This window comes from Protopterus annectens, chromosome 1.part2, assembly GCF_019279795.1.
Source record: "Protopterus annectens isolate FY-2018-M chromosome 1.part2, PAN1.0, whole genome shotgun sequence".
Classification (NCBI taxonomy): Eukaryota; Metazoa; Chordata; order Ceratodontiformes; family Protopteridae; genus Protopterus; species Protopterus annectens.
Genome location: NC_056727.1, coordinates 1,070,603,080 through 1,070,628,055, shown reverse-complemented (window position 1 = coordinate 1,070,628,055; position 24,976 = coordinate 1,070,603,080). Strand labels below are relative to the sequence as shown.

Here is a 24,976-nt window from a genome sequence, read left to right as displayed (position 1 = left end):
CAAACAGGATATGCAACAAAAGAGAAAAAATAGGAAGGGTTATTCCCATAAAGACAAAAATCTCTGTCATCAAACTAAGAGGGTTAATTAGGTCAACCAAAGCCAAATCTAAGGTTAAGATAGCCTCCCTGGTGAAAGTTAACCATAAGGTCTTCTACAGCTATGTCAGAAACCTCAAGGGAAGCACACAGTAATGTGCTGAACTGGTGGTTAATGGTACCATATTCACTAAGCCTGACAATATAGTGAACCTGTTAGAAGACAAATTCATTTCCAACTTTACCTTCCTCTCATGCACAAACATCCCCTACAAAATACCCTCAAGCATAAATTCTCCAACTATAACTAGGGAGCATGTGCCGGTTGCACTTACTAAAGCCATGAAGTTGAAAATCAGACTTATTAGGCCCCCTGGAATCATTATTTAACTATAGTCTTACATCAGGTTTTGTACCATGTGAATACAGGACTGCCATGGTCACTATTCTTAATAAGGGAAGACCTTCAACAGATCCTGAAAAAAACAGACCCATTAGTTTGACTAGTCTTATTTGCAAAGCCATGGAAATATATATCATGTACTCCCCATTCATGTGAAACAGAACTCCTTCCTAAGGCTATGCAAATGCGATTTGAACAAATGGATAGGAAACTGTAAATTCACCTCCTGGCTAGTCACCTGTGGTCCTTATGGACATGGGCAGTTTGTAGATGCCCTAAGTCACAGGCATATACCGATGGGCAATGATAATTGGGATAATTGGGGCATGAATTGCTAGACTGAAAAAGGTTCTAGGGGCATTAGCCTAGTAACTTACTACAATCCTATGATTCTATGATCCTAAAAGTTGATTCACTATTCAGGGATCTGGGAGCTCACGCAGATAGTAACCCAGCCTTCAACCAAAATGTATCCAAGGTGGTAACAGAATCCTTCTATATTGCTCAACTTATAAGCAAGGGCATAGCATGTAAGTCTAGAGATGTTATCATACGACTCTACTCAGCCCTCATCAAACTCAGCATAGGGTATAATGCCCCCTTCGGTATGTATCTGACCAGGCATACATATCAGTTGGAACATCCACAAATGTTCCTTACAAAAGGAATACAAGGAGTAAACACAATGTCTTATGCTGATTGACTGAAAGCCCTGTCTATTCAGTCTATCATATAGACTTCTGAGAAGTGATCTTTGCCTGTTCTACAAGGTATCCCTGGACCCTGTTTTGATGAATCTTCTGCACATCTGCAAGACAAACATCATCAAAGCAACTAAATTAAAAGACTAAAATTTGGTCTGCGATATAAATAAGACACATTAGATAACTGCGGTGGTGGTGCTGCGGTAGCATTGTCACCTCACAGATAGACGTTGTCCTGTTCGATTCTCTGCTAGAGCATCTTCTGTGTGGAGATATGAGTGAATGGGCATACCTTCGTTGAAGGTTGTGCATCAGAGCTGGCATCTCGGCATGTATAAATCTGCTGCCAATCATTAGCGGACAGGAGTTCCACTGTGGCGACCCCTAACCGGGAAAAGCTGAAAGACACAACAAGAGAGACAGATACATTTCTCAGAGAATTTCCATTCTCTGGAACAGGCTCCCCATTCATGTAAAACAGGGTTCCTTCCTATTCTTATTTAAGTGTAACTTGGACCAAAATTCAGGAGTATTAGCCAGTATGTCAACCCCATCCCCAAGTATGCATAACAATAGAGACTACTTGAAGAAATGTAGACATCTATTCCTAAATTCATAAAACAGTTTGTGACATAAATGCTGAGAATTATCTAAGTAAAGCAAACAAGAGTTTCTTATTAACCTAATAATTCAAGGATGCTCTTTATCTTAGCTAGTTGTTTCTCTGTGTTCATATACCTGGTATAGAACATTACCTGTGTTTACAATGAAGTGTAATAAATCAATCAGTCTATGACTCGTTTGTTTTGTTTTTTTAACTAGTCATTGCTTATGCAACCATCAGTATATATATATATATATATATATATATATATATATATATATATATATATATATATAATATGTAATAAATATGTAAAGATACAGTTTGAGTCATTAGTGCTACATAGCAATCAGTCTCCACAGTACACTATACATGACATTGACGAGGGATACTAGAGTCAGCAGGCAATCTATAGAACATATTTTTGTGTCATATTGTTAAAGCGGATAAACATGAGAATACATCTAATGACTTACAGAAACTCTGTGAATCAAGGATGACTACACGTATTAAATAAGGACGTAATCTGTCAATGTGATATGAACAAAGTTATAAAAATATATTTAAAGAGCAAACAGTTACAACACTTGACAGCAGATTATTTAAAAAAAGTGTCAACTACAATCCTAGACTGTTATACTTAATACTTGTTGCAGAACTAACGTAGCACTTTAACAGAAAATCAAAGGGTACTCCAACCCCAGGAAGATGATCTAGTTCCTTCACAGACTAACATTTTAATTTTTGCGGAACTGTAAATCATTGTTACATAAAATGGCCACATATTACACATATCATTTGCATACTAGCCACCAAAGGAAAATATTTTAAAAAGCTAATGCTTTTATAAATGGACAATTCACAGCTCAGTTCTGCGTGCCAAACCAGTACTGACAGATTTGCCAATCAGCATGCAGAATGCTGTATTAGTTATGCATACAATGATCCTGAAACGTCTACCCTAAAAGGTACCTGTATGGATCAACTGCCTAAACTGAAGTGTACAGGTCAGAAAAAATAAATATCTAACATAGCATATGATGACAACCCAAGCAATAATAAAAAAAAGAACAATGGACTTACCCATAGTCCAGGCAAAGTAATACTTAGGCCTGAAGCCCATCAGAGAAAAATAGAGATATGCCAGCCGGGTGTAAAATGGGGCAGAGTTCACAAATGAGTCTTCCAAGTTGCGGGAGACAGGAAATGAGGTAGATAGAACTAAATGGGCCATCAACAGCAAACAGCACATCAGTAACTTAGACAATACAGCTTCCTTTAAAAGACAGAATGAGAGAAAAAAATCACTAATTAATATAATCATATGGAACAGTATGATATAGCTAGCAGCATCCATTTTTAATGTGCAGTGCTACTTTAATAATAAAGTCACCTCACTACCTTAATAACAAAAGGGCCATGCAACGTTTCTATGGTGACCACACATTTACAGTATGTATACACACACACACACACACACACACACACACACACACACACACACACACACACACACACACACATGCACACACACTTATATACATACACACTGAAGAATAGTTTGGAGGATTACCCAAACAGACAAAGGGATGATATGCAAACTCTACACAGAAGGTACTCTAGCCAAGAACAAAACTGGAAAACCAAGTCTTGTGATGAAACAATGCTAACTGCTACTATCTAGCGATCTAGCTATCTACATAATACCATGAATATATATATAGATATAGATATATATATATATATATATATATATATATATATATATATATATATATATATATATATACACACACACATATATATATATATATATATATATATATATATATATATATATATATATATATATATATATATATATATATATATATATATATATATATATATATATATATATATATATATATATATATATATATATATATATATATATGCACATATGATTCCCCTTCACAAGATTGAATGAATGGAAGCTTGAATCCCATAAGCTCGAGCCCAGAATCACGAACTTCCATTCACTCAAAATTGTGAATGGGAAGTTTAGGACTTAAAAAAAAAGAGTTCACTTACCTTTTTGCAAGGGGCAAGGTCTCCCTGCATCCTCGCAGCTAAATCTAAATGCTCTGTGACCGCACTATAGCGGAGGACAGGGAAATCTTCCGGTTTGCACTTACGCATATAGCGCAAACTGGAAAATTTCCCCGTCCTCCGCTGTAGTGTGATCTCGGAGTAGGAATATTTAAGTAGGGGGTGTGTGGGGGGTGTAGGGGGGCAAGGTCCCCCTGCAAAAATATTAATAAGGTGTCTTTTTTTTTTAGTTTCGCTTCCCATTTTCGAGTTTCTGTAAATTCAAGATTCTGGCCTCTGGCTTATGAATTTCGAATTTACAGACATTCGGTCATGTGAAGGGGAACTATATTTATACATATATATATATATATATATAGATATATATATACATATATATATATATATATATATATATAAGTCTATATGTACATATATATTTTTATATTTATTTGTTTGTCTTTTGTTGACTGGGTTAGTGACCGATTTTCAATGCAGACCTGAGGAGAAAAGCTCCACACAGAAAAAAACAAGAATGCAATATATGAACAATACAAGAAATATAACCATGCTGAAATGACAGATCAACAGGCAATATACAAAAGAGTAAAAATAAAATGCTGAAAAAACCCAGAAGATAACAGTATAACAGTTTTTATACACAAGATAAAAAATCAATGTTTTCATATTAACATTACAAATAAACCAGAGATATATATGTTTTGAACTTATAAGATAAGACAGATAGGAGAATAAAAAAGTAACATTGAGTTAGAAACAGAGAGACAGAGAAAGCATAAATGAGAGTCAAGTTTAAGGAAGTAAGAGAAAAATGGAAGAGAAGCAGGAAAGTTAATCTGTTTTGGGCACAGAATGTGAATTAAAGCATATAACTGTTAAGTAGAGTGAAGACAGGTTGCACAGTATTTGTAATATTTTCCTTAGGAAAGCAGAGTATGATTAAGGGAGACTGAGTTGTGAGTCAGGTAGGGTGGTTACAAGTGCAGGAAGGAGTATTAACAAGGTCTTTTTTTAGTTCTTTTTTGAAGGTAGATTTGATAGTGTGTGTGTATATATATATATATATATATTACAGGGAAGTTTGTTCCAAATATGGGATATTGAGCATTTATAAAGCAATTCACCTATTAATGTGTTTGGCTTGTTAATTGTTCTATGCTACAGAGAGGACGAGTAGGTACATAGTGGGATAGAAGACTGGTCAGAGAGGGACAAATTGTGAGTTTGTTAATTAGTAACTGGGACATTTGTAGCTGAGATAGCTGGTAAAGTTGAGGGAACTCAAGCCAGTGTACTTGTTTAAGAGTGAGGCAGTGGTGAGATTTGTAGGGGAGGTTCTATGAAATCTAGCAGTTTGGTTGCAAGTTTGTTCAAGTTTGGTTTGGAGGTGGGTAAATATAGGGAAAGAGTAGAGTAGGCAGGGGAGGAGGTAGGCTTGGGCAAGAGAACCCCTAGTGGCAGTGGAAGGATATTTTTTGTTTCTCTATAATAGACCCATTTTTTGATTATTTTTTTTTTAATGCATTGAAGGATGTGAAGGTTAAAATTATTTGATTGTCTATTGTAATACCTAGGAGTGTGGTACGGCATCAGCATGTATGATGGTGTTGTCCAGGGAAGAGATACAGAATTAGGCATTACACTTGGACATAGATTTAAGAAGGCAAAGAAGTAATTTATTATTTTAGGGTTAAGGATGAGCTGGTTGTTAATCAGCCAGTGTTCAATGGTGTGGAAAGAACTCTGAGTGAAGGTGTGGAGATCAGTGAGGTTATCAGAGCAGGCAATAAGAATAGAATCATCTGCATACAGAATCAGTGAAGATGTGCAGCAGCTGGGGCGTATATTGTTTGTAAAGGTGTTGAAGAGTAGAGGCCCTAAGATGGATCCTTGAGGGACCCCAGTTTGGACAGACAGGAAAGGAGAGCAGGAGGTTTGCCATCTAACTGATTGTAGTCTGTTGTTTAGATAACTAGAGAACCCGAGAATCATGGGGAGGAGATGTTTAGATTGGATAGTATATATAGGAACGTAAAGTGGGAGACAGTGCCAAATGCCTTAGACATGACACCAGCTTATTGTCTTCTCTAGCCTCAGTGACAGACTGGGTGAAGGATATAAGGGCTGTGGAGGTGCTGTGATGAGGCCTGAAGCCATGCTGAGAAGGGGGTAAAAAGCTTCTCTTGAAGTAGGTATTTGAGAAGTTGCATATGAATGCATTTCTCTAGAATTTTTGAGAGGGGAAAGAGGATGTCTATGGGTTGAAAGCTGGAGGGATCTGTGGAGTTACCTCCTTTGTGAAGGGGTATAGCATAGAAGGATTTCCAAATATTGGGGACAGTGGATTCTTTGATAGTGTGATTCATATGAATAGAGCTGGGGTAAGTGATAGTTTTGGCTGCAAGTTTGAGAAATTCAGGTGGTAGGTTTTCAGAGGAGGGAGCAAGGTTTGTTGTTCAATAAAAGGGATTTTATATAGGCAGTGGAGTTGGGTTTTGGGGAGAAGGTGGTGGGGAAGCAGATTTTGGGGGTAGTGGGGGTGGTAGAACTCTGTTTGGTTTTGGCTAGTTTGGAGTCAGTTTATGGATGGATTCTATGAAGTAAGTGTTAATTAAAGTGGCAGTTTCAAGTGGTGTCTTACTGGGAAAAGGGTTTGGAGTAGTGGTCTTCCCTGGGTGAAAAAGTTTGTTCATGGTGTGCCAGAATATATATATATGTGTGTGTGTGTGTGTGTGTGTGTGTGTGTGTGTGTGTGTGTGTGTGTGTGTGTGTGTGTATATATATATATATATATATATATATATATATATATATATATATATATATATATATATATATACATATATATATATATATATATATTTATTTTTAAATACTGCGGTGGTGGTGCTGCGGTAGCGTTGTCGCCTGACAGTAAGACATTGTCCTGTTTGATTCTCAGCTAGAGCATCTTCTATGTGGAGACATGCGTGAATGACCAGCAACTCGGCATGTAAAAATCTACTGCCAATCATTAGCGGACCGGAGGTCCGCTGTGGCGACCCCTAACCAGGAAAAGCTGAAAGACACAACAGCAACGTATATATGTTTATTTTATTTATTTTACATTTATTTTACACTTAAATATGTAGAGTTTAGTGAGAAAGTATGTGTGCTCCTCAAATTCGCTGTAAAGCTTAATTGTAGTATGCTTGTTCCTCACTAATGTAAGACACAGCTTCTCAGCCTGGTCAGCCAGCAGCCATACCTCCTTTGTAACCTATAGTTTAAAACTGCCCGTCTGAATTTCACTACCTTCTCTAGCCTAACTGTGCGTCCTTTTTCAACCCTAGACTGGCCTTCCCCTACAATTACTACTGCTGTAGTACCAGTTCCTGGCCACTAGGAGATACTCTTACATAGTCCCCTATCTTTCGCCTATCCCAAAACCCCAGGAAAATACTTTTTCTTACAGACTACTGCCCTCACCTTGTTACTGTTGTTCTTGCTTACACCTCTTGCTATACTGTACTCTCCCAATATTTGCCTTGGAAACCTTCCTCTCTACTTCATTTTTCTCTCTTCAACTGATTGTTCTCCTACTACACTCACTTATCTCTACCCACTATATATATATATATATATATATATATATATATATATATATAGGAAACAGCTCCAGTACTTATTACTAATGCCCAGCCCTCCAGGCATGTCTAAAGGTCAGTTCCCTGTGCTTGCTCCTGTTAACCTGGTGAACTTGGGCATCCTGAAGCAATGTAGCAACTGCCTCACGTATAGTGACAACCCTCAGACTTGTGAGAGATGCACTTATATATCCAGATTGGAAGCCAGGCACTCTCCAGCCAAGACCAGAATACCTGGTCAAGAGAAGAAGGTCAACACTTGCACCACACCACATGGAACACATAGCTCTCCAGAAAACACACCAGCACTACCTTCACATAAAAACACAAACCACACACCTACCTTCATGGAGGCTCTCAATAAAAATCTACCCAAACAGCAGAGACCTCCAAGGCAGAAATGCACTTGACCACCACAACAGAACACTAATCACAAGACACATAACTCTCCTAAACAGTGTGCCACTCAACCAAAGCCCCTAAGGAAAAACAGCATGACCAGCACACTAGTCATAGGTGACTCGATAGTGAGGCACACTGATATCCCACTCACTAGGTTAAATAAGGAGAAAGTAACAGTCAGCGTGCTGTCAGGTGCCAAGATCCACCACATAATGCATGCACTCTGGTCCCTCAACAACAGGTGCCATTCTACATGTGGGTGTGAATAACCTGAGACATACCCCCCCCCCTGGAATACATGAAAAGAGACATGGAGGAACTCTCGGATTATGTAGCCCAGCCGGGTATGACCTTGCCCCTGAGCAGCATCCTACCATCACCCAGAATGATACAACAGTACAAGCAGAAAATGATTGATTTCAACAATTGGCTAAGTTCCTGGTGTCATACTAAGCAGATCCACTGTCTGCCTGGGATGACATGATTGACAGACCTTTATGCTTAGCCAGAGATGGCCTGCATCTGTCACCCCTGGGCTTCTGGATACTGGCCAAGGATCTTGCCACCACTATAGTGCCTTTTTTAGGTGGTGTTCCAAAGACCAAATTACTACTGTAAGAGCTACAAACAAATGCAATCTGAGGATCATGCTGCTCGACACTAGAAGTCTAAATCTCAAAATGTACTCATTCAAAGCACTCCTTAAGATGGAGAACATCGACATTTGTGCTGTAACAGAGACCTGGTTCAAGGCAGCAGAAAGCACCTCTGCACTACCAGGCTATAACTCATTCCACACCCCTTTTGGCCCCAGAACTCGGACCGAAGATCCAAAGACGGTGGTGTTTCCATATTCATAAAGGATGTGCACACCTCCAGACTGGTAGCCCAACATAACACATCAGAGATACTTCAGGTGCAACTAACATTGGGTAAGACAGCAATTCAGGTTGTAGCCTGTTATAGGTCCCCAACCATGTCCCAAGACTCACAATCCACATTCCTAAGCACCCTGGAGAATATTAGGGTCCACCCTAACATTCAGAAGAAGCTAACACATACAGCAGGTGCAAATGGCCAACAAAACACTGTAGACATCCAAAAAAAAGCCAGCACCACAAGGAACACCATATTCAAGTATTTTATTATAAATTTATGTATCAAACCGGTTTTGGCATATAGACTTCATCAGTGATCAGTGTGGAAAAACTCCCTTATCAGCCTCAGCAGAAAGTTGAGATCCCTCATCAAATACTCTAAAGCTAGCTATGAAAACAGAATTGCAGCAGATAGTAAGGACAACGACAAGGCCTTCTATAGTTATGTAAGGAATTTCCATCGCAATACCCAGATTTGCTCTGAGCTACTGCACAATGTTACCTTCTATACCGAACCAACAGATTTTGCCAATATACTGGCTGACAGATTCAGTGCCAACTTTACTCCCCCCACACCAAAAGGACCAATCACAATACCAGTAGATTGCCAGGCACCCAGTATTACTGCTGCACAGGTTAAAACAGCACTGCATTCAGCTTCTATGGGACCTGACAATATCCCTGTCTGTGTTCTACATGAACTACAGAGTGAACTGGCACCTCACCTGTGTGCCCTGTTCAATCACAACCTCACCACAGGCTTTGTCCCTACCAAATGGTGCACTGCTACAGTCATCGCTCTCCACAAAGGAGGAGCGACTACAGACTCTGGGAACTATCACCACACTAGCTTGACAAGTCTGATATGCAAAGCTATGGAATGCATCATCATGGATCTAATAAACAAGGATATAGGGCATCTCCAAACTCTGGATCCCACACAGTTTGGTTTTGTGAAGGGTAGATTATGCCTGCTTTACTCGGTCGACTTCTTTGAGTCAGTCACCAGAGCTGTGGATGAAGGCAAAGTGGTTCATACAGATAGAAACAACTCTGATCCAAAACAATACCAAAACAACAAAATCTTCAGAAGTCAGGAATCGAAAAACAGGAACCAAAGTCAAATCCAAAAGCAAACTCTTTATTCTCCAGCTGGTAACCACCTTTCAAGTATACATTCTCACTGAAAGAATGGATATATATATATATATATATATATATATATATATATATATATATATATACTCATAACAATTAATTAAACAATTAATTAAACAATTATGTTCAAAAAAGTTTAAAAAGGGAAAATAAATTTATTGCCACACATTTTAGTGTTTATCATAATAGTGATGCTTCATTTTTAACAGGAACAGTTTTAGAAAGTGTGAAATGTCTTTGTAATGATGAAAATGCTTTGAAATATAACTTACAATATAAGAAAAGTATTTTTATTTTGAAATGCAATACAATGACACCCTGTGGACTGAATAATGAAATAAACTGGAGGTGTCTGCTTTAAAACTTTTTTGAACATAATTGTTTAATTAATTGTTTAATTAATTGTTATGAGTATATATATATATATCCATTCTTTCAGTGAGAATGTATACTCTTGAAAGGTGGTTACACCGAGGCGCTGGAGAATAAAGAGTTTGCTTTTGGATTTGACTTTGGTTCCTGTTTTTCGATTCCTGACTTCTGAAGATTTTGCTGTTTTGGTATTGTTTTGGATCAGAGTTGTTTCTATCTGAAGGTGTGTGGAGTGGAGTTTGTGTAATTAAAGTGGTTCATACAGCCTACCTTGATCTGGCGAAGGCCTTTGATACCATTACCCACTCAGGAATCATAGAAAAACTCACTAAGCTAGGCATCAACCCCTATATAACTAGGTGGGTTGCAAACCGGCTCACAGATAGAACTCACAGTGAGAAAGTAGCTAACTCCAAGTCAGACTGCTGACCAGTCATGAGTAGACTCCCACAGGAATTGGTCCTGGGTCCTCTCCTGTTTGTATCTACTTCTCAGAAGTCCAGGCCAACACGAAGGGACTCTGTCTGACAAAGTTCACAGACAATTGCAAATTGGGAGCCATTATTAACTCCCCAAGTGAAGCTGACACCCTACAGAAAGGCCTCACTGAGACCAGCGATTGGTGTCAGAACCATGGCTTTAAGCTCAATGCCAAAAAATGTGTAGTCATCCCCATTGGGAAAAATCCAGTTCCCATGAATTACCCTATTGATGGTAGTCCACTGAACACAGAAGGCGTTAAAAGAGATCTGGGAACGCAGGTTGCCAGAAACCTCTCTTTTGATCACCACATGGCCACTGTGGTCAGAAAGTCCTTCTATGTGGCACATCTCATTACTAAGGGTTTTGCATCCAGGAAGAAAGAGGTAATTGTCTCCCACTACTCTTCCCTCATTAGGCCAATCATTGAGTACAATGCCCCATTTGGCATGTACTTCAGTAGACACCTGTAACAACTGAAGAGGCCACAAAAGTACTTCACAAAGAGGATCCTAGGCCTTAAACACTTGCCCTACATGGACAGACTCAAAAAAATCCAACATTCTCTGTCTCATATCTCCTACTTAGAGGTGATCTCTGCTTGTCTTACAAAGCCATGTCTAACCCAGCTCTGTTAGAAATGCTACATCTAAAGAAATCCCAATCCCTCCACACTGCATACTCCAGAGACCTCAAACTCATTACCACAATCAAAAGAATGTGCTGGAGGGACAGGTTCATAACCCAGAGACTATAGCATAGCCCATGCTCTGGATTAGACTTCTCATATATGTCAAGCAGAGCACCTCACTGTCCCCCTTCAAGAAAAATCTTGATGAGTGCATGGGAAATAGAAAATTCACCCTGGGTATCACTCCAGTGGCTCTACTCAACAAAAGTACTGGGAGCTAAGGTCGGGTGGCATGATGGCAGGTTAATCTTATGGCCTAAGCTTGTAAAAGCTCCAGGGCCATTAGCCTAGTACACACCTATGAACCTCTCTCTAGATATATATATATATATATATATATATATATATATATATATATATATATATATATATATAGATACTGTATATACATATATATGTGTGTGTGTGTGTGTGTGTATATATATATATATATATATATATATATATATATATACACACACACACACACACACACACACACACACACACACATGTGTGTGTGTGTATATACACAGAAAAAAAGACACACAGCATTTTAAAGTAGTCCAATTCAGTGCACGGAGAAAAGTTAATAAGTAACAACAAACTCTAGTACTTGAAGACAGCAATAAACATCACTGTCTATGTTAAGAGCTAGACACATTTATTAAATTACAACCATAATGGTTTCCCTGCAAAATATGAATTTTAATGTCTAATAAGCAAAGAGCCTGCACACTTTTATTTTTATGTTATTTCACATTTGTTTACCGGAACTGGGCATAGATCCAATTTTCAGCCGAGGCCCAAGGAGAAAATCTCCATCAAATACAGTGCAATTTTTAATATGATAAAGACAGTTACTATGTACAATCAATGGCGATAATACCAGTTGTTTACATCTGATAGATATATAGCGAATTTTAACTGACAATAAGAAGTCAAAATTTGAAAAAACAGCAAAATATTGATAATGAAAAAAGGAAAGAAAAAAAATGAAATAAACTATTACCTGGAGTTAGAAAAGTTCATAGCCAAGAATGGAAGAGAAATCCTCTCAAAGATTATTTGAGTGGATGACTGTTAGGTATTGATCTAATATCATTTAGAAATGAATTCTAGGACTTAGCTATTGAGTTTGAGTAAAGGCACTGCCTAATGGCCTTTTTTGGCTTAAAGATTTTATAAGATGTTGCTCTGAAGGGCTAAGATGGTGGCCTGGTAAGCAATGATTGATAATGGTGTTGATTGCTGGACACCATAGGGTTTTTATATCATGTTATGAGCCAAAGGAAGTTAACTGAGCCTGATGAAAAGTGGAAGTTCCAGTCAGTTCAAGGATTTTAAGGCTAAGCAGTGATGAGAGTTATAAGGCTGACTGGATGCAAATCTGGCCACCTTGTTATAATAGAGCTTAAGTTTTGCTCTAAGGCTAGACTGTATATTGGTGAGGATAGGAAAGGCATATAGAAAAGTAGGGATGAGGTAAGCGTTTGCAAGAGTCACTCTGGAGAAGTTGGTAAGGAACTTTTTTAAACTGTAAAGCCTTCCACATTTATGATGAGTTATCTTTATGCAATTTTGTATGTGCAGATCAAATATCAGTTGACTGCCTATAGTGACACCAAGTAGATTGTTTTGTGGTATAACTTTTTTTATGGTGTTGTTAAGAGACGATATTGTGAAGTTTTTTTTAGATGAGCTTGAGATTTGGGGAGAAATAAGTCATTTTTTGGGGGGGGGGTTAAGGAGAAGTTAGTTTTCAATGAGACAGTTCTCAACTGAGTTAAAGCATTTTGGGTGGTGGATTGTAAATGGGAAAGATTGTCTGATGAACAGAGGACAGTTGAATCATCTGCATATTGTATAATTGTAGATCGTATGGAGGATGTATATAGATTGTTAATAAAAATGTTTAGATCAAAGGACCAGTATGGAGCTTTGTGGAACTTGGGAACTAATTGACAGAAAAAGGAGAGAAAGAAGAAAGACGCCTAACTGATTGCTGACGATTAGATAAGTAGCTGGCAAACCAGTTAAGTGTAGTATTTGAAAGACTGGCAACAGACATTTTAGTAGTTTGAAGTGGGAAACCATGTCAAAGGCTCTGGAGAGATCAAGAAAGAATGAGATACTAGGTTATTATTAAAACCTACCTTAAAGATGTTGTCAAAAATTAACTATGGCAGTTTTTGTGCTGTGGTTTAGCAGTGAAAGCCATGTTGGGAAGTCACAAAAGATTTTCCTGGAGTACATATTCTAATACTTGCTTTTGGGTGCATTTTTTTCAAGCATTTTTGCAAGGGGAACAAAAAAGCAATGCCTGCAGATTGTTATTTTAGTAGTTACTCCCTTTGTGAAGTGGGATGATAATTGTTTTTTTTTTCAGAGAACTGGGACATGTGATTCTTGGAGAGATCTGTTGATTAAAATGGAGACTATAAAAATGAAGTGATGCCAGCTAGTTTTAAATATTTTCTTGGTAGGTTTTCATTGAAAGCAGGGCTTAAGTTTTCACAGTAACAGTTTTATACAGGAGGTGGGGACAGATTTCAAGGTGGAAGTAGGTTTGTTGGTGATGGGAATTTCAGAAGGACAAGAGTCTGAAGTGGTACAATTTGAGATAAGGGTAGCAACAGAGTCTATGAAGAGTGTTGTATCTAATAGCAGTTTATATTGGAGTGATGTCTGTCTAGGGCTTTGGGATGCTAGGATTCCCAGGGTACAGAAGTTTGTTTATAGTTAACCAACATTTTGGGAGGTTATGCATTTATTTTATTATTTATCTATTTGTGGGTCTAGGTAATGCATTTTCTTGTCCTTGGTGACTTGCTTTTGTAAGGGTTCAAAATTGTTTATATGACTGAAGGTGGGCATGGGATTCTTGTTTCTGCCTGTTTCTCCATGCTATATCTCTTTTGGGTATTAGTGTTCTGCTATAATGAGATAGCCAGGGTGTTTGTTTAGATTTACCTCTCCTTCTTTTGAGTAGAGAAATGCTTTTAAGGATATCTAGAAAACCTGAGTTAAATTTTAAAACACCATCATCTAGTGGTAAGGTAAAAAAACAGTTAACAGACAAATGCATATTATTGAATGTATGGTTTCGGCATCCCATATAAATGTACTGAACATCACATTAAAGGTGCAGAAATGTCAAATTCCTTAACATATATTCTATTTCTCTCTGAGAAGGTTGTATGTTTGCTTAATAAGCATTTTGCTTTTGTATGGTTTAATGTGATGCTTTCTGGGTGCATGCATAATCAAACTAAAAACTGGGTACAAATCTTTTGCTTATCAGATGTTATTTTAACTGAGAAAGAGGTGTGTCTGCTCACTAACCATATTCCCATATAAGTGATATTTAATTTATAGGGGGGATAAGTGTATTAATTTATTTAGCTGTAATATCCATGTGTATGGGAAAGTTTGGATTAACAAGCATTTTGCTTTTGCAACTTACTTAATGTGATGCCTTCTATGTGCATATATTGAAATGCCTAAAAAACAGGGAGTAGGCTTTTTGCTTATCACATCTTATTTTGCACTATGAAAGGTGTGTGTTTTGTTTAATAAGCATTCTGATTTTTAACTGTTTTAATGTTATGCCTTCATTGTTTATGCATAATCAACCTAAAAAGCAGTGTGCAGTTCTTTATTCATCACTTATTATTCTTCACTGAGGACAGTGTGTGTTAGTTTATTGAATTTCTGACAAGTGCTATTTGATGCATAAGGATGTTAAGTGCACTTCATAAAAATGTACTGGTAATCAACTGCAAAATGTATGTTTATGGATATGTTTGGATGTATTTGTTTATACTATACAGTTAATATTGGATCTGGTTATATTGTGTCTGTCCAACACACTGTTTCTATATTGTTTGCGTGCAGTTAAGAATTATATTTATAAGCATTCTATTTTTGGAAATGCTTTAATGTGATGCCTTGTGTGTATATGTATAATCAAATTAAAAACTGTGTGGGCTTTTTGCTTATGAGATGGAAGCAGATATTTTGCCTTTACTGCACTCTTATTGCAATGACATTCATTTGCTTGCAGAATGGATCCATATACAAGTGTGTCAGCTCTTTACTTATTAGATGTTAAAATCCACTGAGGAAGCTGTGTAGTTTACTGTGAAACTGGTTTGGTTGTGATTTAATAAACATGTTTGCTTTTTTTGTACAGTCAGTGAAGTTTACTAGTGTGTGTGTGTGTGTGTGTGTGTGTGTGTGTGTGTGTGTGTGTGTGTGTGTGTGTGTGTGTGTGTGTGTGTGTGTGTGTGTGTGTGTGCATTGCATACATAGAGAGATATAAATTTACACACTGCTGCTCTATGTTCAGTCAGAGAACACTTTATCACTTGTCAACTTGGTTAGTGGTAAAGTAGGTCAAATTATGCTACAAAGTTCAGAAGTATCATAATTCGACCTACTTCACTACTGACCAAGTCAGCAAGTTAAGCTGTAGCATAATTCAAAAAGTTTCTCTTCTTCTTAGTTATGTGAACATGGTGTTACTTTATATAATTTCTCAGGGTGCAAGGGCAGAGCCCCATTGTCAGGATTTAGGGGACCAGTCCCACCACAGAGAAGCAACAACTGTTTGAGTGCTCGTGTATGATCACAAATGTAACGTTATCTGACCACATTTGAGATTTGTTTGTTTAGATGATTTTTTTTTCAAATCTTTATTTTATTTTAGTTTCATTATACATATTGTGAAACATAATACCAGCAAATGTTTAACTGGGAATAATCAGTATACATAGACAGAAAAAGACATTTGTCATTCCGGTAATCAGCAAGTTCTCAAGATTCATTTTCTCAGTATGAAGAGGAGGAAAAAAACAGAGAAGGATAAACGTACATGTAAGAAACTTGACAATGTTAACACTGTTAATACAAAATATTGTTCTTGGCACATAGTCAAAAATTTAGTAATTAGCTATATAGTAAAATAGAATAAAGAAAAAAGGAAAAAAACATCACATACATACAAATTTCAGTTTTAATTTTCAGACATGAGATTGCTGAATGTAGTTTCAAACAATCTAATTTACAATAATACATGATTCTCTCTCTCTCATACACACACACACACACACACACACACACACACACACACACACACACACACACACACACACACACACACACACACACACACACACACACACACACACAAACACACATGTGTGTGTGTGTGTGTGTGTGTGTGTGTGTGTGTGTGTCTGTACATAATCAGAGACAGAGAGGAAATTGAAAAAAAAAACTTGAAAGTCCTTCCCCCGGATTCACTAATCTTCTGCACAGGACTAATCTAGTCCTACATGGAAGTGGCAGTTTAAGAGGAGGACTGCAGCGCACCATGCATATTAAGGAAGGTGTGCTGCCTGAACTCCTAATGCTACACAGAGCATGGACGAGTGCAGAGGGCATGCCCGAGAGCAGAGCTCTCAGAATAAACACGCCCCTGTAAAGTAGAAAAGAAGAATGTGTAAATAAATAAGCGAGACCACTCATAAGTGTCCGCATATCCCCATCAACAGTCCCCATGTGTTCAACAGCAACAGTACACTGAAATAAAACACGAAGAAACCCTTGTAGTCATTTTTTTTAAAACCCTGAGTACAGCTAACCATAGGTGTGTGGGTTTGCCCATTGCTTAGCTATGGGTAAAGCAGCTAAAAAGGCTGAAGAGGATAACAAGGAATATATATGCAAATGAAGCAACACAGCAATAGTGTAGTGGTTAGAGCATCCGACTAACAAACAGGCATTCCCAGTTTGAGTCCCACTGCAGCACATATCATTTTCCATGTGAAACCTGTATATGAACATATTGTCACATCATTTTGCCATATAACCTACATAATAACATTTAAATGTGAACTGGAGTACTGCATTACATGCACATGTGATGTGTCAGTGTTATAATGAATAAGGCACTAGTAAGCAGGTTTAAGCACAAGTAAGCAGTAGTAAGTGTGTTTAAGTGTGTTTGCACAGGGGTAAGCATTGCTTAAACAGATTAAGCAAAGGAGAAGCTGAGTGCAAGAAACTGTAACCAGAGGTTAGCATTGCTTACCGTCATGCAAACATGTGCACACCCACTTACAACTGCTTTAAAGTGTCTTAATCACTCTGTATCCAACGGCCCATGTTCTGCCCAGCAACAAAATAAACTGCATCTGCAAGACTCAAACTCAGGATCCTGTACACTACAGTGACAGTAGTTAACCACTAAGCCATCATAGCAATTGATATGAATGAGGTATCAGCAAACTAATCCTCACAACAGGAAAACCAAACCAAGCATGTGAACTGATTCTATGTACAGTGTGAAGTGGTATAACCTTCTACATAAGATAAATATGTGAACTGGAGTACTACATTAAGCATAGATCTGAGGTGTGATTGTAATAAAGTGTAGAAGTTCCCAGGTCCCCATACAGTGTATGTACACATGAATCACAGATACCAGCCACATATATAACCTGTAATGAAGAATAAATCATTGCCAAATGGCAAATATAGTGATAATCAACTATAAAGCAATGCTAACCACAGCACAGCTCATGTTAGTAAGTGTAAGCAATGTGTAGGGGAGCCAATTCAATCTGCCTAGTAGTATACCTCTTTAAGCAGTGCCAACCTTATGTAAGCAGGTGTGCCCATAACTTAGCCTTTTCAAAACTGGCCAATCATGGAAAAGTGCGGCAAAATGGCGGTATTTAAACACCACAGGCGGGAATATGTCTCATAACTGGTTGTAGCTTCCTACTGCAGGCAGAATGGCTGTTGTGGGTGAAGGGACTCAATTTAGAGTGCAGCACTGGGGCATCCAGGAGTCAGAAATCATGGTATGGCTCCTGGTAAAACACCATGATCAGAGACTACTGCAGGGCCAGTACCAGGGCTCACAGTACAAAACGGAGGCCTGAGACAGTCTCACCCTTGACCTCACCAGTGCCACAGGAATCCCCCGGACTGGTGAGTAGGTCAGGTACTACCATGCTGACCTGAAGCGGCAGAGGGGGGATGTACTGGAACAGTGGATCCAGGAGTCTCGGCAGATGGCCAATGCCCCAGTACTGAGCAAGTACACATTCTACTAAGTAGTAAATAATTGTATAGCTTGTGTATACTATGGATAGGTACGGCTAAATATCAATGCATTTCTCTGACAGCTGCAGATGAGCGGGCTGCGAACCAGCAAGCCCATGATGCTAGGATACAAAGGCTGCATTGTGAGGCAGGTTAGTAATAAGTTTGCATGTACTGTCATAACAAAAAATATAAGAGACTTAGAAAGTGTTGTACCAGTAGAAATAAATGTGTTAATAGTCTGTGAATAAAGGTATAACCCCTGGAGTGCTTCTATTTACTCTTCTCTCATATGTTGTCAATCTTTTCCATTCTATAAATAGTACTGTTGTATCTTAAGCAGTGTCACCTGCACCATGGTATGCAGATAAAATGGGCATGAAGTCCTGCATAACAATGTTGGAAGTGCCAAGAGGTCAGTCATATCGTACAAGTTAGGGAGACTTAGATAGAAAACAGTTGAAAGCTTTACATCAATTCCCTGACAGCACAGTGTACTGTGATGTTAGCAATATTTTTTGTCACACACAGCAGGGGTTTGAATCCTGGGAATGCTACTAAGTTGTATGCATAATCATACCCCACAACTGTACAGACTGTGATGCAATGTTCAGATAGAAAGCAGTATGCATAATTACACCCAACACCTGTACAGAATTTGCTTAAATGTTCAAATTGTAAGTTTTATGCATATTTATACCCAACAACTGTTCCAATCTGTCCAGCATGTCCAGATAAATGGCCGATATCACCAGCTTGGTACCCTGTTCCCCTGAAAATTCAGTGTGATGATCCAATAAATGTAGGCAGCTGTCAATGACATATAACTGATAGTCAAACATGTACAAAGTCAGAGAATGTATATGAAAACAAACCTGTCATTCTAGCACCTCACCCAAAGTGTACAACAGCAATTCTCAACATATGTTGCATTAACACCTGCAGCCTGTCACGCCTGTATGTAAGACACAGGTCACATATATAATAATCTATAAACATACCAGTGTACAATATAAGGCCATTGTGTAGTGTAATAATACATGTAAGGGAAAGATCACTGCAGTGACTAAGTATGTTGTGAAAACTACAAGGATAAATTAGTTGTTAATTGAACCCTCTCTCTCACCCCTACCATATGTGCATAATAACCCAATGACAGTCCTCAACTGGTATGTGTACACCCAAACTGTTTTGGGACATATGTCCTAATGGTTTATAAATATTCACATTTGTTTCTATGCATGTACCATGTTAAAATACACCCATATTGGTGGCCTGTTGCCATCAATGAAACATGCATGCTCCTGTAATGGCCACTGTTGTTCCATATATGCATGTGTTCTGCTTGCTCTGCAACTGTGTTAAATCTGGTGTGTCAGGTTAATGGGAATACCTATGCATGCTGTTACAGCTAATCCTGAATGTTGTTGACTGTTACAAACCCATATCGGCCATAAACCTGCGACAACACAGCTTGTATGGGAAAGCTGGTCCCAGCGGACCCACCTGTCTCACCTCAGCTGGCCATGGCACTGGGCACCAGCCCTGCGCCACCTTCAGGAGGAACCTCTGCAGGGGATGGGGCTCGCCCGCCCCCCCCTCAGAGTGGGTTCAAAGGGGATCCTGTCACCCGTCAACAGGTCCAGGCCATGGTGCATAGGGAGCTCAATCTGGAGTATTGAGAGTGGCAACTGCCAGCTTGAGGGATGAGTGGTACTATTAGCGGGTGAGCCTGTACCTCCTACACAGCCCCCAGCACAGTCACCTTCAGGGCTGTGAAGGTGCAGTGGTGACTGCCCATGGGTGGGGACCTCAGTCCCACTGTTTCCAATTGGGGGCTCATGGGCTAGCGACTTCCAAACACCCCTACCCGTCCAAGGTGTTTACCCCCCACATGTGTCATATACCAGCCCTGTATGCATCTTGTGTGTTTTGTCTGTTAACCTACCCTACCTCCCTCCACAAATATATCTACTACCCCCCCAACATCCCACTCTCACCTGAAAAAAATGGACAATCTGTTCCCACAAAAAAATCTTGCCCCCTACATAGCTGTCCATTTTGCACACGTGTCCACTGGACACATGTAAATCTGGTCTAATTGGCATCACAATGAATATATATTGTCTTCACCCCCCCAGGGGTTTGAGGGTCCAAATGTACTGCAAATTTAGTGTATATGCACAGCTGTTGCTGTAGAAGCAATGGGCAGCTATGGACCTTTCCTATACCCTTCCTGCACATGCCTAGCTATTTTCCCTACTGTCTTTCCCTCTTTGTGCCTCGTTTTTCACCACTTTCCTACTAACCCCATTTTCTTTTCTTTTAAAGAAATTAGCACGGGGTTAAGCGGCAGTAAGCAATTTTAAGCAGCGGTAAGTGGGTTTGCATGGGCTTGCATGGGGGTAAGCTATGCCTACACAGGTTGAGAAATTTGAAACTAAATGACTGTAAGAAAACATAAGCGGAGGTTAGCAGTGCTTACTGTCGCAAACCCATGCAAACCTGCTTACAACTGCTTAAAAGTGCCTTAATCACTATGTAGCCAATGTCCCTTGTTCTGTCCAGCAACAAAATAAACTGCTTCTCCAAGGCTCAAACCCTGGACCCTGCACTCCATACACAAACTTATCTACCACTAAACCATGGCAGATATACATAACCTGATGTTTTCACAAACATATCATCCAGTACAATCAGTCAACAGTACAGGAAATGTAGTAATATCGTACCACACAACCTTTTAATGCAAGAATTCTGGACAAAGTGTGCCAAAATGTGGGTACAAATAGGGATATATGACAAATACTGCTCTAAGACACTTAAAATGTTGCTAGTTACACAGTTATACATATTAGAACACATATTTTGAAGGAAATGAAGTCTGAAACACAAAAGTGTTGGCACTAGTTACTGATTACAGTCCTGTGATCATCCATGTCAATTGCCAAGAGAATGAGGTACAGGCCAAAAATATGAGCTGAACATGCATGGACATATGGTCAGATATATATCTGGAAATGTAGATAGATAGACAGCTATATGTATACATATACATATATATGTATACATATATATATATATATATATATATATATATATATATATATATATATATATATATATATATATATATATATATATATATATATATATATATATATATATAAATATATATATATATATACAGATAGAACTGTGTATAACATTACCACATGGGAACAAAATCCTGAATCACTCACTAAAACATAACAGACCATATGCACTGTTAATGGGAATGGGGCCTCAAATGAGGGATACCTGGTAATTAGTGCTATGTAACCCACCCCAAAGCCCTAACGGATATGCTTTGCAATCCAATATCCAGCACATGCAGTTCTTGACTACAGGACCCTCCACAACACAGCCACAATGCTTTAACAGTAAGCCAATTCACCTGTAAATGTCATGGCAATATCTGTAACATATCATGCAGAAAAGTCATTCTACTGTATGGAATGTACAATGTGGAAGGAGTACACATTACAATGGTTCAGAAATGCACACACATCTATGCATTGACAAATATGTTCAGGTATATACATATATACATATATATATATATATATATATATATATATATATATTTATATATATATATTGGGATATATATATATATATATATATATATATATATATATATATATATATATATATATATATATATATATATATATATATTGGGATATATATAGATATATATATATAGGTGCATACACATATACACATACAAAAGGTATTAGTAGCCATACATATGTAGGAGTAGTGTGGACGTACTGGGTGCAAAGTATATCCCTGAGCCTCAAGCCCTGTAAATGGTACCTGTGAAATGTGTAGTGTGGCAACCATTCCTACAAATGAGAATACTGACATTAAACATATACCCACCCACAATTCAAAGGACATGACACGACAAACAGATTTGCATACACAGAAACCCTTTATTTTTGTACTATACAATAATGTATGCCATTACCTACAGCACATAATGTCTGAAATACGTAAACAGGGATGAATGCAAGGCCCACACAAAACAGTAGTTGGAAGCAATGTGGCTATATAACATACTATGCTGTCTAGGCCAAGGCCTTCAATTAGTACAACAGTAGACAAGGATTTGCCTTCAAGATAGGTAACAATCAATAATTACTGATGTATTTCAGTAGCCTCCAATTACACCCTGTAGTCAAGGCCTAGGGGGAAATGTATTAGTTGTGGTAATGTCAATGTATCAGTCACATGTATGGACCCTGACCAGCATATTTTGTGGGAGTCCACGATATGACAGGGATGGTAGCAGGAATGCTAGCAGTAAATAATAATAGGTCATTACCCAACAACCCCTAACTGCATCACAGCAGGACAAAGCCTGCCATATATGTGGAGGTCAGAGGCAGGAACACAGGACCATACTTGCAATATTGCTGTTACACATCCTGGAAATTGCTGGTGTTACAGGATTTGTTGCAATATACCCTTATGCAGGAATACGACATCAGAAACACAAATGGATGTAGCCATGTACTGATAGTATGCAACATACAGACTGCCAGTGATATACCTAGAACAAAACCTGTGTAGTGCACAGACTAGACCAAACAGACAATCCACTGGCCATCATTTGCATAGGCCCACAGTTGAGAGCTATGCAGACAGACTGCATTCCATCCTAAACTACTATGTACACACAAACACTGCAAGACCAGCAATACACAAAGCACATAACAACACTACTCATTCTGTCTGTAGGTCTGGAACCTCATACAAATGTGTAATTGGCCTGTGTCTGCAATTCCTGCTGTAAGAGCTATTGCAACCTACTGTCTGTAACACTGCTGCCCACATACAAGAAGGATGTCCTCCATACTGGAAAAGTTAAGGGACAACACCCACACGAGTCAGTATTTTATAGTACTGGGTTGCCATGACAGTGGTCATCTGAAGTACTACACAGCAGGCTGCATGCAATTAGCAACTGCTGCACACTGAGTGGTGCAGAGCCCATCACCTGATCATTTGCATCACTTACAAAAGCCATGCTGCAATCCACTCAAACAAGCTCAATCACTCTAGTGGAGAGAGAGAGACACACACACAGAAAAAAAAAAGAAAGAAAACCTTAAACAACAACAAGCTGTCACAGATGTCAGAAAAAAAATGACAGGTATGTAAAATGTATATGTATGTAATTGAATGTAGTATGTGGTATAGAATAATAGGAAATATGATGTGGAATGATTTAAATGTGCCATCTGTAGTTGTCCCTGTAATGAAGTTCTGCTGAACAACTGCTCTGGACAATACTGTCTGTCCCTGTAGGCAGTGGGACATACCCGCCAACTGTTTTAGATCAGCAATGAATGACAAAGATTTAAGTCATATTATGTGTGTTTGGTATGTTAGTGTGGGCAATAGCTGGTGGTGGAAGTACTGCCATCATGATACACACATGGGTGTCAGAACACACCACACACAGGACAGTCATGTTAATGTCTAATGCAGCAGGCACAAATGCCATAGGTGTATAATAGGCTTACCAGCAATCTCTCACCATATATACCACCCTAATGTTAGTCTGTGTTCATATGTGACACCTGGCTGTGTTGCAGTAAGGCAGAACAGTGCAACTGTAAATGAAAGACAGTTACAGAATGTGGACCAGATGTCTGTATGCACCCCACATATAGATAAATATGTGTGTGATATATAATTAGACAAGTATGTCTACAGATATACAGACAGTCGTATAGCTATAGGTATATAAACAACCCACAATATACATCTACACACACACACACACATATATATATATATATATATATATATATATATATATATATATATATATATATATATATATATATATATATATATATGGGCACTGACAATGGCATGCAGGTGAAATAGTCTGTAACAGGCCAGCAGAGATAGTGTCCCCACAGGGAGCATGGCTACAAACACATAGCACAAAGCATGGCACAAACACATAGCACAAAGCTTGGTACAATACAACATATGTCCCAATAGTAGGTAAGCAGCCAACATACCAATTGCATTCTGTGAACGGTTTGTTGTGGCTGATATGGTGGGGGGAGACAAAGATGTGTATTAAGAACTATGGTAACCCTGCTGTATGAGTTGCTCAGACCTGTTTCCATCTTTATCTCTTCCAGGGAGGATGCCCCACATCCATTTGCCAGCTTACAGTGCTGCCAAAACAGAAGTCATCATTGAACATTTGGTACAACACTATGAACAGCTGTTTGGCTGGACAGCCCATGATCAGCAGGAGAGGACTGCCCTGTGGAACAAACTAGTCCACAGAGTCAATGATGTCAGACTGCAGAACTGCAGCTATGAGCAGGTCCGGCATCATTGCAGTGACCTGCTTCGCC

The 24,976-nt window shown here is 38.6% G+C and overlaps 1 protein-coding gene across 1 annotated transcript in view; it reads right to left on the bottom strand.

Annotated features, from left to right (window-relative positions):
• LOC122792232 (lysophospholipid acyltransferase 2-like) overlaps window positions 1-24,976 on the bottom strand; it is a 751,818-nt gene that overhangs the window by 264,858 nt on the left and 461,984 nt on the right. The window contains exon 8 of the mRNA XM_044059980.1: window positions 2,833-3,025. Within this exon, the coding sequence (XP_043915915.1) occupies window positions 2,833-3,025 (193 nt within the window). The remainder of the gene's footprint in view (window positions 1-2,832; window positions 3,026-24,976) is intronic.